Raw genomic sequence first — 15,141 nt, forward strand, 5'->3', positions numbered from 1 at the left:
GTCGATATCGAGCGACTAAAGTGCACGCGTGTCTGTTTATAGCATCGTGTTAGCTTTTTAACTCTGCCGGTAGTATTAAGACTTCAAAAATAGCAAATATTGTGTAAATCTGTAAAGATAATCTTGTTAGTCACAGATCTTATTTTTTTGCGATCTTTTGAAAGTATATAGAAAATATGCTTCAAGGCTTTCGATCGAGGGAACAAGCGCGGCGCTTACTTCCGGGTTAAACTACAAAAATACGTCATCTCTGAATTAGCCTATAAACGGTTTCATAGGACGCACGACCATGTCCGAATGTCGGCCTGCGTCATCGTTATAGTAGACTATAACAATTTGTTTTACATTTAATTTATATTAATATGATTTATAATGGTATTGTATAGGCTATTCATTCATACAGTCAACAGCTACAGTTACTTTGTGGACGTCTACCGGAAGTTAAGTTTGGGCCACGTTTGTTTATGCTGCCGCTGAAACTGAAGTATACAAACGTCATCCATTTTGATAGCTTGACCATAGATCCTTAAATGTGTCTGTGTGGTGGTGAATCTGGAGTGGTCCTCCTCAGGTCCTACTGTTCTGCTTTGATGTCCGGCTCGGCTGCCAGACTGAAGTACAGCAGCAGATCCAGAGATGTCTCTGGTTTGGTCGTCAGCGTTCTGCTGAAGCCACAGGCGTGTGTCTGTCACATGAACACTCTCCATCACATCCCACCGCATGTCAGTCACATGGCAGCTTCTTTCTCAGGCAAAAGCGGATATTTTCTTTCCTCAAGAAAAGTCTGGATTTATGTTACTTCCACTTTGTCATAATAAAAGTGATATAATGCATTTGTGTCAGAATCCTGGACACCGGTTCATTCTGCTCGACCACATCTCAATAGTGTAGCCTACTTACATGTGATCTTAACAACTTTTACCGAAATCCAGAGAGAAACTTCAAACATTTAAACAAAAGGGAGCCCAGTGGATTTTGTATACTCAATAAATGTGAAGGCATCCATTTTTTACTTTTGTAAGTTGTAGAAGTGACTTGTTTATGAAGTCAAGTTTAACAGACTCTCATTCATTCGTTTATTAAACCAAACTGTCAGTGACTGCTGTCATTTAATACTGCATGTGGTTACGAGTTAAACGTTTGTTTGACTGCAGTTGTATACAATGTAAGAAAGTTGTTCAAATGATGTGTAGCTGTAATATCGCCATCTGCTGGACATGTTTTGTATGTGCATCTCACCACGAACTTTATTTTTTACACAAAAATCATTATAAAACATTAACTGTCTACTGTTTAAACCAGTAAAAACTCCTTTATGCGCCGTGTTTGGGACGTATTTCCATTGGATTTAATGGCATTGGTTTCCCAGCAGAACCCGACACAAAACAGAGACCCACAGAAATCATTATAGCATTTAAACTAATACAATTCCCATCATAACCACTAAATCCATTTAAATTCCTGTGATGGTTTCTACATAGAAATGTCTCAGTGGTTTTGTGTTCATTAAATGGAAGTCAATGGGTTCAAATGTTGTTTGGCTACCAACATTCTTCAAAATATCTTTTGTTTTCTACAGAAGTGAGAAAGTCATACAGGTCTGGGTGAGCAAATTACGAAGAATGTATATTTTTAGCTGAACAATCCCTTTCATTTTAATTGTATCTATTTTCTGTGATAAGCGTGCTCGTGTGTTTTTTGGGTGTGGATCCGTAAAAGAATACAGCAGTTAAAAGCCGCATGTGAGGATATTAGGAGGAAGCTTAAATCTACCTGCCTGGTGTTGGTTGTAAAGCTGGCTTTAGGAAGTGACCCGTACAGCAATTACCTCATAAAACCTTCACGATTTAAAGGCCAACTTTTACATGTTGACTTTCTGCCTTTAGTCATAGCTGTTGGCAGGATCTGAGGATTAGCACGAGATTTAACGTTTTCCTCCATGTGTAGGCTACTCTCTCAATTATCACTTGCCCCATTAAAACACTGTTCACTCTTCGTAAAGGTACACATTTCTTGAGCATCAACCAGGAGAAAAAAGTCAAGGCGACATCTCTGCATGCGTCTCTGATACGGGAGGACTTGTGAATCCCTCGAGTCTGTACAAACAGATTAGAGTTACAGCGCTGGATCACAGCTAGAGATGTTTGACATTAATGCCGCATTGTATATTATCAAAAACGCTGAATGTATACGCAGACATCCGAGACAGAGAATGTTGAAGAGCCAATTATGAAAGAATGAGGCACGAGTCCCGTAGCATATTTTCTTACTTGTGTGGAAAAATATAGAAGGCTCCATTTATTTTTCTGGACTGTTGTTTCTGGATGACTCCCGCTTTGGGTAAATAGTCACATTCTCTATTGTAAATCTGACGGGCACTGGTCTTCAGAGACTTGAGGCTCTTTATAGGAAAAATAGAGACGGGCTTGGATGGCTTTTGGCCATAATGAGAGAGTGGAAGCGAAGCGAGAGCTTTGATCCGAGGCCTGAAAGCTCATGTTTAAATCTGTTAGCAGACATTACTCTTTTCTGCCCGACGATGAAACCATCACATCAAAGTCGGTTTCTTTGTGTTAAATGGACAATGAAACCCACTTTAAATGGAGACTGTCTCCGAGACATCGCCATCGGCTATAACCTTTCACCACCTTCAGAACATACCCTATATTTACTTTACTTTATATAAACTGTATATTTACACATGTTTATCTTGACAAACACACAGATAGAAACTGTGTTACCCAAAGAGCTTTTTTTCTAGATGGTGATTTTATCGAGTTCTCGGTTGATTCAGTAAGTATCAAATTAATCTTAGATGTTTATTCAAAAATTCTGTAAAAAATAAAACAGAATCAAACGTGACAATTGTTCAAATCCATAAAGAGTACGGAGGTGTAAAGTGAATGCAGATTCTAGAGGTAAAATCATCTGAATTGGGGTAAATTAGATGAGAACTGTTTGAGTTCATTCTTCATTGAGATCAATAATACTGACTTTTGATTGCAGACTTGAGAAATCTGAGCTTGTGACATTGTCTCTTCTGAAACTCTACATTTGTGAGATTTCTTGCTCTTTTTTTTCTCAGGAGAAATATTTGAGACGCAAATGAGACGTCTCCATTTGCTCTCCACTGATGTCTAGGAGAAACACTTATCTGTGATTTCACTTTCTTGTAGGTTGATGTATGTTATCACATTCAGAATCATTCAGAAATAAAAGCACACAATAAGCATTTATCACTCAATTACAATAAACGTCCATTTCCTTAGAAACTGCCCCATAACACCGTATCAATTAGCCAAAGCATGTGCGTGGGGAAAAAGGAATAATGGGAGTCAATCTATGAAAATATTATTTTACTCATAGAGCTTCGCTCTGAGCAGGCCTCTTCGGCGCCACGCTCTCATTTCATATCAAACCCTTTCCAAACCACACAAGAGCGAGAGCTCCACGAGGACCCATCACAAGCGCTGTGATATTCCAGCAGTTCTAAGTGGAGAGGAGGAGACCTGGAGAGTCGCCCGATCAGATTTCCTTATTCTCCATTTCGGTGGACCACTGTCCGCTGTGAATGTCCGAGCTCCCTCAGCTCATTATTTACCTGTCATATAGATCCATTGAGGCAAAACTGATAAATATTGAGGTATAACTAATGCAATACAGTGGTAGATATGGTCAAAAATATATGAGGAAATTACAAGCACATCAAGCAACTCAAAACTTCAGTAAACAGTTTTTTTTGTGTGTGTGTGCATGCTAAAGCATTAACAGTATGAACATGATGTGTGCCCTTCTATGAATTAGGCACATTGCTTTTCATACTTTAAAACTATTTTAACTGCACCTCAAAAAATACCTTAACACAAAAGTGGAAGTTAATTCTAATTAAAAAAATGCACACGTCAGACATTTAAAGTTTGTCTAATGAACACAAAAGACATTGTTTAAATCGCTCGTAGTGACCAGGGGCTTTCAATAATAAAAAAATTAAGAAAATCATACAACTTGTTCATACAACCGCAATAGCTTTGTAGAAAGGATTTTCTGTCCACTGTGTGGCACCTAAACATCTATTTTTAAATACTGGATGTAAACACAGCTTCAATCTGGAATGAGTAAATGATGGCTCGTTTTGTGGGCTTTCTTTTATCCTGTTGCATGAATTAGATTTTTTCGTTCATTATACACAATAATAAAAACATTACTGAAAGCAAATAAACTCCGAATGAACAGAGAGGATTAGATATTAAGGCAAGGTTAAAGCCAAGTAAACATGAATGCATCAACAAGCCTGTTTTTAAAAGTGCCACAGTATGTATGACTGATAAAAAAACACATGATGTAATAATATGACTGAAGGAGTAAAACAGCAAAAGCTTGTGGTCATGCACAGAGCAAGAAAATATGACGTGCATCTCTTGAAATAGAGACGGCACAGAATGTTGAAATGGTCAGTCGTGGCTCTGTTGTAAATATAAAAATGTTGTGTTTCAACACTGGATTACAGCACCAGCGCGTTAAACTGCTGTTTTATTATCAGGGTTCATGGGCAAATGAAAGTAAAAATATTGGGTTAATAGTTTGGACATACATGGCAAACACTCCTTCGGTTATTACCCTACCCCAAGTCAGGTTGTGTTGTTTGTTTACTTGGCTAGCCTCTTAGCCACATCCTTATATGCAAACTCGATCTCATTGTCGGACGCACACGTGTTGGTGAACTCTTCCTGTGCATACGCGTTGTTCAAGTAACGCCACACGCCTGTTAAATCGGTGGAAATGTCAAAGTTGCGATACTTCTTGGTCACGACCTGCAAAAACATGAATAGACGAACACATTACTAAAGGGTCTATCATTTCAAGTTGACTTTGATTTTTGAAGCACCACAGCTCACTCTGTAAGAGCGTGCACGCTAACCTAGGCCATCTTTTACGAAAATAAAACGATGATTTTATTCTAGTAAAGTATAGTAAAGTATAACAATGTTTTTTGGCGGATTGAATGGCATTTGTACAACCGCAACTTTACTATACACACCAAGGCAAAACTACGGTTACTGTAGTAAAATCATGGTGAATTTGTGGTGACCATGGTTAACTTTTTAAACATAAATGTATCATCACAACGACATTGTTAAGACTTGTTTTATGACACTATGTATTTGTGTGTTTGTGATTGGTTGAGCTCACCTTCACTATGTGCAGTTTGGGCAGCAGGTTACAGTCTGCCAGCGTGAGATCATTGCCATCCAGGAACCTGCGGTTTGAGCTCTTCTCCTCCTCTGTGCTGTCAGCATCGATCTCATCAGGCAGAGGACTGTTCAGGTATTCGTCCAGCTTCTTCAGGGCTTTTGTCAGAGCCGTCTCCAGAGCTAACAAAAACATCAGACATATTGAACAGCCAAACATATTAAAACTAGAGATGTACACGGTCATTATATCAGTATTGGCAAATATCAGTGTTTTTTTTAATATTGCGTTTCGTACCATTAGGCCAATATTGGAAACGGATAATAAAAGACTATAATTTCCAATAAGCCGAACACTAGTTGAGAATTATAGAGCCAAAATATGAGTTTTTTTAGTGTTAGTTTGATGTTGATATGATCAGACACATGCTTGTTATTTCAGATTCCATCAGATGTTAATATGCGATTATCGTGCCATACACGTGGTGGCTTTATCGCGATATCCATCCATCCATTTTCTACCGCTTATCCGAACTACCTCGGGTATCGCGATATCTATCGAAGTAAAAATATATAATAGTCAATTTTATATTATATTGTGACAACCCAATCCAAAGTAAGATACAGCATATAAATGATATTTTGTGTATATTTTATAGAAGTTATATTTCAAACTATATCAATTTTATAAAGGTAGTGATATTGAACAGTTCTATGATAAACGTTCAATAATGCACAATTCCCAAAATGCATATACTGTAATGTAAGTGTAAAATACATGATATATGAATATCAGCCATAACTTAAATTATTGACAGGTCAGTTTCTGATTGACATCTATGTTAGCAGTTCTACCTATTGTACAAATGTTATAAATGTAAACATTTGACAGACACTTTTTTATCTAAAGCAACAGGTTCAAAACGTATACAGTAGATCAATATGTGTGTTCGCTTTGAATGACATGAACACTGTCATGTTGTGATATTTTGCATGTTTCCAGCACTATGGATTTAATATAGAGTCAAACTCTGTCCAGCTTCAGTATACAAAGAGGAAAACAGTATATCCATTCATTCATTCCATCAGTTTGATCGGCTTTGACATGCATACCTATATTGGCATCTGGCTTTGTGTTTTTTATGAAAGCCGAGAACTTTGCAAATATGACATTCCCAGCTGTGTTTGACTCCCTGTGTCTGGCTGCGAGTTTGGGGTACCTTCCACACAAAAAAAGCAACACAATGTCAATATTCTTTCCAATTCATAATAATTTAATATGATGTTTAATAAGATATTCATCTGAAAGGAAGCAAGGAAACCTTGGACGCGTAGTCTAGAGTTCCCGTGAAGTCATGATTCCTCTCATGTGTATTGGTAGAAATGAACTTACTTTGGTGGAGCCAAAACCTCCTCCAGGAACTCTTCGATCTTGTTAATGTCTGTCTTCACCTCACCGTTGAAGGTCAGGAAAGGCGGGTGGGTGCCTGGGGCCAGATTATGCAAATCAGCCGGTTTCCTGAATAAATATGAAATAAAATATCCGTTTCTTAATTTTATAACTCCATCAAGCCCGGTATGTTGGAATTAGATTCAACTAGATTAGTCTCCTTTCCATTCTGCTAAGGATACACTTTTGAGTTGTGTTTTATCTGGTTGACATGCCAATTGGCTTATTATATTAAAACAATGCCAATGTTCAATGACCTTAATGGGACTACACAAAATATGTATTTTTTCAGGGAGATTTTATTATTTTACAAACATGACGGCATGTTCGTTGTTACTGACTTTTACGGATTTCAATCTTTTGTGCTGAAAATGAAACACAGATTTTGGTAAATTGCAATTTTTCCATAAAACACTTTTGCTTTTGATTGATTGATTGATTCATTTATTTGACAATAAATGTAAAACATAATACAATCTAAGCCAAAAGACCTATTCATACATATTTTAAAACTGTGCCAGAGGCCTTTTCCGTGTCACTTCAACTTTTTTTTTGTTTTATAAAATTTTGCTTTTTAAGACATTGAATGATGTTTAATCCCATTTTTACTTAAAATGTAAGGCAGTGCATGGAAGAATTCTTACCTCTTCAGGTCAACAGTGGTGACGTTGAACACTACCCCTTTGAGCCAAAGGATCATGAAGAGACGCTGGGAGAATGGACAGTTTCCAATGCTTTCACCATCACTGCCAGCCTACAAACACAAACAAATCATCTTTATCTGTCATATATCAGATACTTTGTACCTCAAGAGCTGAGAGACGGGACAGAGAAAGCGTCAGAGTGCCCTCTGCTGATGTTTTAACGATTTAGCATGCAAGAGAATAAATTAAGAACAACTGTAATAGCAAAAATTACTTTAGCATTTATCTATATTTAAAATGGAAAAAATATATGTTGAGAAGACGATGTAAACTGTATTTAAATGTAGTTTTGCTTGCAGAATCCGACTTTTGGTTTATGCACATTTTGGCATTTATCCATAGTTTGGCGGACACCTGCAGTAACACCACAAATCCGCTAGAGAGTGCAAACCGCCTGTTGAATGCACTGTAACAGAGGTCATCACGAAACTAATACAAGCAGCATCAGCAAATGTACACATATTTATTTTTTTGAACATTTTATATTTATCCAAATTTACTATCATAATACACAGATGCCCAAACGTAATCTTTTTGATGAGAAACATTAATTAATTCCGTTAAGTTGCTCATTACAGATTGAAGCATGCAGGGCTCAGGTTATTCTTAGTCTCTTTGTGTTGAGCTGGAATCACATTGAGACTGTGATGTTTCAATAAAGCGCCAAGGTTAACCTTTTTATACCACAAAGACCGAGTCTGTAGGAGGAGATCAGATGTCCTGAACCAACAGAAGCGTGAGCACAAGATCCGCTATAGTTTACACTGCCACACAATACCCACAACTATATCAATTATGCACACAGACATCATTAACTCTAAAACTGAACGTCAATATTCCATCACAACTACTGTTCAATACTATTTACTGTATATTACACTGTATTGTGTAGAGGTTGTTGTGTACGTGTTAACAGTGTTTCCCAACGTTTTACAATGGTACGCCCTCTCCAAAGAATTTACTCCCTCTACCGTCACTATATATAATATTCTACATATATAAGATATATTGCATAATGTATCTAGCACACCATATACAGCATGTAATATTTAAAGGGATACTTCACCTACAAACCACCTTCGAGTTGTTCCAAATCTGTACACATTTCTTCGTTCTGATGAACACAGAGAAGATATTTTGAAGAATGCTTATAACCAAACAGATCTCGACGCCCATTTACTACCATAGTAGGAGGAAAAAAACTATGGTAGGCCGAATTGCCCCAGAACTGTTTGCTGTCCTAAATTCTTCAAAATATCTTATTTTGTGTTCAACATAACAAAGAAAAAGATAAAGTACATTTTCCTACTATGGGAGTCAATGGGTGATCTGTTTGGTTTTAAGCATTATTCCAAATATCGTTCTCTGTGTTCATCAGAAAATAAACATTTATGAACATTTGGAACAACTGGAAGGTGAGTATATGATGACAGCAATAAAATTTTTGGGTGAAGTATCCCTTTAACACTAAAACCTAAAGGATTTTAAAAAGATGGTTCACCAATGCGTAAACATTACATCATTTATTTACTCTCACGTCTCAAAACCTGTCTATGAGTCTTTCTTCTGCAGAACACAAAAGAGGATATTTTGAGAAATGTCTCACGGGTTTTGTGTTGATACAATGAAAGTCAATGGGGGTTAATAACAAGACACGGACGAGAGCTAAAATAACATGAGCACCGAGATTTTGAAAGGAATCATGGAAAAAAACGTGAATTGAATAACACGGTAAAAAGAAGCACAGAGGTCATCATCTGTCCATTCTGGCAAATTCAACACAGAAAATCCACTGGAAGCAGAACAATGGGCTGGTCCCATCTAGAAAGTGCAGGACAATTGGGGGTTTTGCGTTGGGACGGGGTGCTGTGATTGGCAGCAGTTCAACACTGTTAATAGGCCGTGATGTGACAATGCCTTCTGTACTGTACTGTTCGTTGTGTTGCATTTAACTCTTTGAACATTAAGAAAAATGTGTTTGTACCTTTTAGATTTTTTTATTATCTGTGAGATGCACCAATACATGAAAGCCTTCCTTTGGTACATACGCCTGTTCTGCATTAACCTGGTGACATACAGAAATCCGATAAAAGGCTATACAGGAACATACGATGAATTTAGGCAGATTAGGATAGTTTTTACATTGAGATGATTGCCAAAAACTGGACCCAATTTTCCTAAATTTCACTCTCTATGCTATATAAAAATTCAATATATATGAAACATCTTATTTAACTATTTGTCAAAGGCATACAATTTGAAGAATATATGCTAAATTAAAGCATTTAAACACCTATGCACAGTATATTCTACGTGTGATAGTATTTTAAAATGTTTGAAATGTACGGTATAATGTTAAAGTATGTGGCACATTTTGAATATCTGAAAAATCTACACAGTGAATATCTACAGTATATCGATGTTTTTACCTATTAATATTATGTTTAATAGAGTTACAATGTCAGATTTCTGTACAAGGGAACGTAGATTAAAGCAGTCGCTGTGTTTGTATGTTTCCATCGCCAATATTTCAGAAGCTCAATACAAAACACAAACATTACCAGTGATGCAAACAAATAACTCTGTGCATGATGGCTGCCTACGTCTACCTTACTTTAACTTTAACTGATCATCTGAAATTCAACATACAAGACATACTGCCATACAGCGTGCTTCTGATCATGACCCTTGTCAAATTCACAAGCGTTACTTTAGAACCATTGAGTTGCACTAACACCAGAAGTACATTACAGAAGCTTCATCATACAGAACTGCAATAAAGCTTTCTTTCTGCACACTATAATACTTAATTTTTCTCTTTACCTTGACAAACAACTCAATCTCTGGTTCTTGGCCGTCCCCCATTATGGACACTTTCTGAGAGTGAGGTAATGCTCCGGATCTGTGACCTACATCTTCCAACACGAACCCAGCTGATATTTTGGATTAAATGTTGAAAGCTCGTCCTTGTCTGTTTTGGTGTTTTGGACACAAGGTGTGATGTCAGCTTCAGCCCTGACGAAAGGTGAATCTAGCTCTATCCCAAACACAGGTGATGTGAAGAGAAGGAATAGGTGTGAGGCTTCAGTTGGGGGCGTGGCTTCTGTAAGCTCCGCCCCATCACACAAAGTACTGATGAGTGACAGATGACAACAAGCCAAACTGTGATATTAGGTGACTTTGTAACTGTCTATGATGGTTACATTCATAGACTCAACATATTCAAAGATGTGTGAGGTTCTTGTTGCGCGATCATCATGCTTTCTGTGTAACTATGTGACGTGTTCATGGTCCAGAAACTTGAAGTAGAGGAATGAGTTACATACATATTTAATGCTCGCAGGCAACGTAGGCATGACAAGCCAAGGAGAATAAGATTCCCTGTTTAATATTGCACGAGCTGGCTTTGGTTTATAGCATGAACCTGCGTCCAAAGTTTTGGGACGTGGCTGATACGGGCCTGTCAAGTTAGGATGAATCATTTGGCTTCAAGACATTTGGATAATAATCCACAAGTAAACCAGCACTGTGTGGTCCCACACTTTATACATATGTATATTGCAAGGGTGAGAACTTTAAATAAGGAGACAATATGTGTAGGCAATATTCTAAACAGAGGTGAAACACTACTGTATAGAGATTGCCCTTCCATAGTTTATTGTATATGTAGTGTAATAAATTACTTGCAGGAGTCTAGGGGGTTTGGATGTGTGCTGGTTTGAACGGATGTATCACCCATGTGACATCATGACCTGCAGACAACTATCTGTCTCTTTCATTCAAAAGATCCCTAAAATGTCTGTCCTGAATTGTGTAGCTCATCCTATTGTGATTTTACATATTATTAGGATGCTCTAGTGGTATAAATGATGTAGACGAAATACAGAGATTATTCTCAAACAAGGAGGAGTATGTATGACGGCATTAACTTCAGTTGAACAGCTCCCTCTATCGGTGGAAATGACTATATTCAGCCCAGAGTTCACAATCCAATTGGATTAAAGAAGCAACGTATTATCCTCCTCTTTGAAATATACAGTACACTCTAAAACTTTTTTGATTCTTTATAAATCATCTTCTGCTAGTGTTTTATAGAATACTTAAAAACTTTCTAATATTCAAAGAACAACACACGCAATCATTTGCATTCATTCATTTATCGCTTCGATCCAATGAGGGAGTGTTCAACATTTTGTTTTAAAAGCCAACAATGAGTATAGTTCACAATGTTATGTTTACAAGTAGGGATACTATTAAAGCTAATGGTGGTTGATATACTTAGGACATGGGACAACATTTAAATCAAACAATCAGATTTCAGAAATAAATTTACAGTTTATTTTAAATTTAATCTTCCAACCAGGATTAGGTGCTTGTAGACCATTGTTTTCCACTTATCATTTCCCTCTGATTTTAGGGGTGAGTTATGGTTGGGGTTTGGTGTGGGTTTAGGTTTTATTTATAAAAATGTTGTCCTGAGGACATCAACCACTTGGCAAAATCAGGTCAGGCGAAGGTAAACAGCATAAAGAGGAACGTTGTTAGGAAAAAGTTAAACAATAGAAAGTCTATACTAGGAATTTTTGAAAGTTTATAGGAATACTGTGACTAGTTATATTGTAAATCCAGCAGGTATGCTAAAAATGTAAACACTGACTAATCAAAATAATAATAAAGTAATAAATAACATTTGCAGCATTAAGACATGATAAACTCTGGTACACCTTGGCAGGTCATTGAGGCATTCAAGAGCAAGAAAGCTATCACGGCCAACATTTATTTCATAAACGTTGATAGGAAAATGATGTTTGCAATCATTCGTGTTAGTTTAAACGAGATTATGGACTTGGTTTCGATAAGAACGTACACTCTCTTTATCGCTGTGCTTCTTTATGACAATGTTGGAACTATTCCTGAGGATTTCACAAGACCAAACCGTTTATCATGTTTTATTCACTGGTACAATATCCACAGTCTGTTAAAACATAAAATTGTACATTTAAGATTTTCCACGATCACAGTCAATTCAACTGTAGCGAGTTACTACAAAATAAATAATAGCATAAAATCTTAGTTATATTAATTTAATGAGAGTGACTATGTGTTGATCTCTACATCCAGAAAGCATAACATGAACATAAATGAAACGATGACCTCTACCAAACTCAATCTCAACTTCACAATCACAGTTCTTCAATCAGTCGATCGAGCAAATAAACTCAAGTGCCAGAGGTTCATTTGCTCAAGCCTGGAGTTCATTCTGGTTTCCATGACTGTATGGACTCAAGGTTAATGATTCATCGGTTTATGCAACTCATGTTTAAACTTTCCTTTGACAATTCGCCTACAAAGCGAGTGAATGGAGACACTGTCACTGATGATAATGAAGTTAGTCCACTATATCTATCTACTCACAAACTGATACTGTAAACAAGCAGATCCCTTCAGACATTAGGGGCGGTTTCCCGGACGGGGTTTAAGGCTAATCCCAGATTAATTTCATTGTTGTCTTGATCGAAAACTACGTGAACTGACATTATCCTTAAATATATCACTGTGATTGATTTGTCTCAAGATGAACACCAGGGATATTTTTTGTAAAGTTTGTTTTTAAAATAATATAAATACCATAATTAGGCCTAGTCCCTGAATTGAATAATCCCTGTCCGAGAAACCACCCTTTAAAATTTAAAGGGATTATCACCCAAAAATATAAATTCTGTCATCATTGACTTCGAGTTGATCCAAATCTGTATCAATTTCTTTGTTCACTGAGAAAGATATTTGGACGAATGCTTGTAACCAAACAGTTCTCGGACCCCATTAACTACCATTATTATATATATTTTTTTGTTCTCAAAAACACAAAAGAAGATATTTTGAAGAATGTAGGACAACAAATAGTTCTGTTGCACTTTTGACAACCGTACTATGGGAGTCAATAGGGTACAAAAACTGCTTGCTTACAAGCTTTCGTCCAAACATCTTTCATTATCTTCAACCAAACAAAGAAATGTGTGCAGGTTTGGAACAACTAGAGTGAGTAATTCATGTCATTTTTGGGTGAATCTTTAAGAGAAAGTGAAAACTGAACGAATCACCGGATGTCTTTTTGTAAATGTTAGTTTACTTTCCTTAAACATTGAATGTATTCACTGTAAAAGTGTGCAATAAACTTATTAACCTGCTGATACCCCTTTTCTTCTAAAACATTAAGACATAGATTAAAATTTAAATGCCAAAGCTTAACAAAACAGGTAAAATAGGAAATTTCAAGTGGTGCTTTTCTGTATGGAATATCTTTCCACATTTTATTTTATTTAGTGATGGGTGTAATTATATATATATATATGTTTATTAAAAGATTAGAATATATAAAAATGCAAAAATGTGTCAAAGGGGTGTGGAAGACAAAAATAGCTATAGAGTAAAACTATACAGTAAGTGAGCTGGAGATATGAATCATCTGATTGTCATCATGGTGTCTCCAAAGGCCAAAGGTAAGCAGAAATATGAGGGCTATCAAAAACACACCCAACTGACCTTCAGACTTTGCCATCAAGCTTTCTTACGTTAATTACATCATACTTATGATATGTATTTAATTTCATAAAGATGTCATATATAGCTCAAAATAAACGAGCAACCCTTACCTTGACAAAAAGCGCAATGTCGGGTTTATTTGGATCAGAAACAGTCGCGGTCTCCTCCGTCGTACTCTCCTCAACGTTTTTCAGGCTGTAGTCAACTATCTCCTCTGGTTCTGGAGATGAGTCCTCTGGGAGACTGTAAGCCATGAGCAGGTCATCGTTAACAGATAAAGGCTTGTCATCGCAAGGGTCCCCGGAGCTCTCTGAAGACGAGGACTGTCGCCTTGACCCCTCTCCGTCTCCATCTCCAATGATCAGAGATGCTTCCACATCCTCCATCGGGCTTTCTGACTTCTCCCCTTGTTCATCTGAGGACGATGTGTCTCGTTCTTCATCTTGAGTTGCCTCTCTTGTATTTATGTAATCTGGAGACATGCGGTGGATCTCGCTGTACTCCGTGTCCGCGGCGCTCTCGTGATCCACATTCTCGTATTTCGGCTCTGTGTTGATGCTTTCATACGGACTTTCATATACGGGGTCTTGATCCACTTTTTCGTAGATGTTTTCTTGGTTTGTGTCCATGGTTTAAGCTCCTCTGGGATTGTGGTGAAGCGCAGATGACTTGAGAAGTTAGAGTCGAGCGCGCAGCAGTCCACGCCTGTTGCTGCAGGAGATGACAGATCACTTATAAATGAACTTTGCTCGATGACTGTCATAAAAAATGTGTGAAAAAACAGATCATCCCTTATCATTTTTCATATCGTTTTAAGACCCAGTAAAACAAAACAATTCTATTATTTAAGATCTATTATTATCATATTACATGTTTAAACATAGCACCTGCATTTTTAAAACATGCAAGAACAAGAATATTCATATTTTATGATGTACCCCTAACTAATCACATATCATATGGTCACACACTGCTTAGATTTGTGAAGTCAAAAGTAATTCATGTTCTCAAACAATTCTCATCAAATTTTTCTAGGATCCATAAATCAGTTTTTCTTTTAATTTATTGAAAAGTGGACATATGAAAAAGAACAATCTATCTATAACTGTTTTAATCTTCAAAAATAATAATTTTTATATCAGTAATATTTTTCATTTACCATTGAAGTCAAAATTACTTTCTCCTTTTTATGATCTGAGAAATTAAAGTGTTGCGTACTGTTTGTACTCATAGGTAAACATTTTATGTTCACTTA

General features: G+C 36.8%; 1 protein-coding gene across 1 annotated transcript; it reads right to left on the reverse strand.

The window, feature by feature from the left end:
• Positions 1 to 2,800: 2,800 nt before the first annotated feature.
• Positions 2,801 to 14,605, reverse strand: clic5b (chloride intracellular channel 5b). Its single transcript, XM_056765104.1, has 6 exons — positions 13,997 to 14,605; positions 7,284 to 7,393; positions 6,583 to 6,708; positions 6,303 to 6,409; positions 5,191 to 5,372; positions 2,801 to 4,811 (listed from the first exon to the last, which is right to left on the reverse strand). The coding sequence occupies exons 1-6, from the start codon at positions 14,513 to 14,515 to the stop codon at positions 4,647 to 4,649; spliced, it is 1,209 nt and encodes a 402-aa protein (XP_056621082.1). The 5' UTR covers positions 14,516 to 14,605; the 3' UTR covers positions 2,801 to 4,646.
• Between the last annotated feature and the right edge of the window lie 536 nt (positions 14,606 to 15,141).

The sequence above is a fragment of the Triplophysa dalaica genome, chromosome 13 (assembly GCF_015846415.1).
Source record: "Triplophysa dalaica isolate WHDGS20190420 chromosome 13, ASM1584641v1, whole genome shotgun sequence".
NCBI lineage: Eukaryota > Metazoa > Chordata > Actinopteri > Cypriniformes > Nemacheilidae > Triplophysa > Triplophysa dalaica.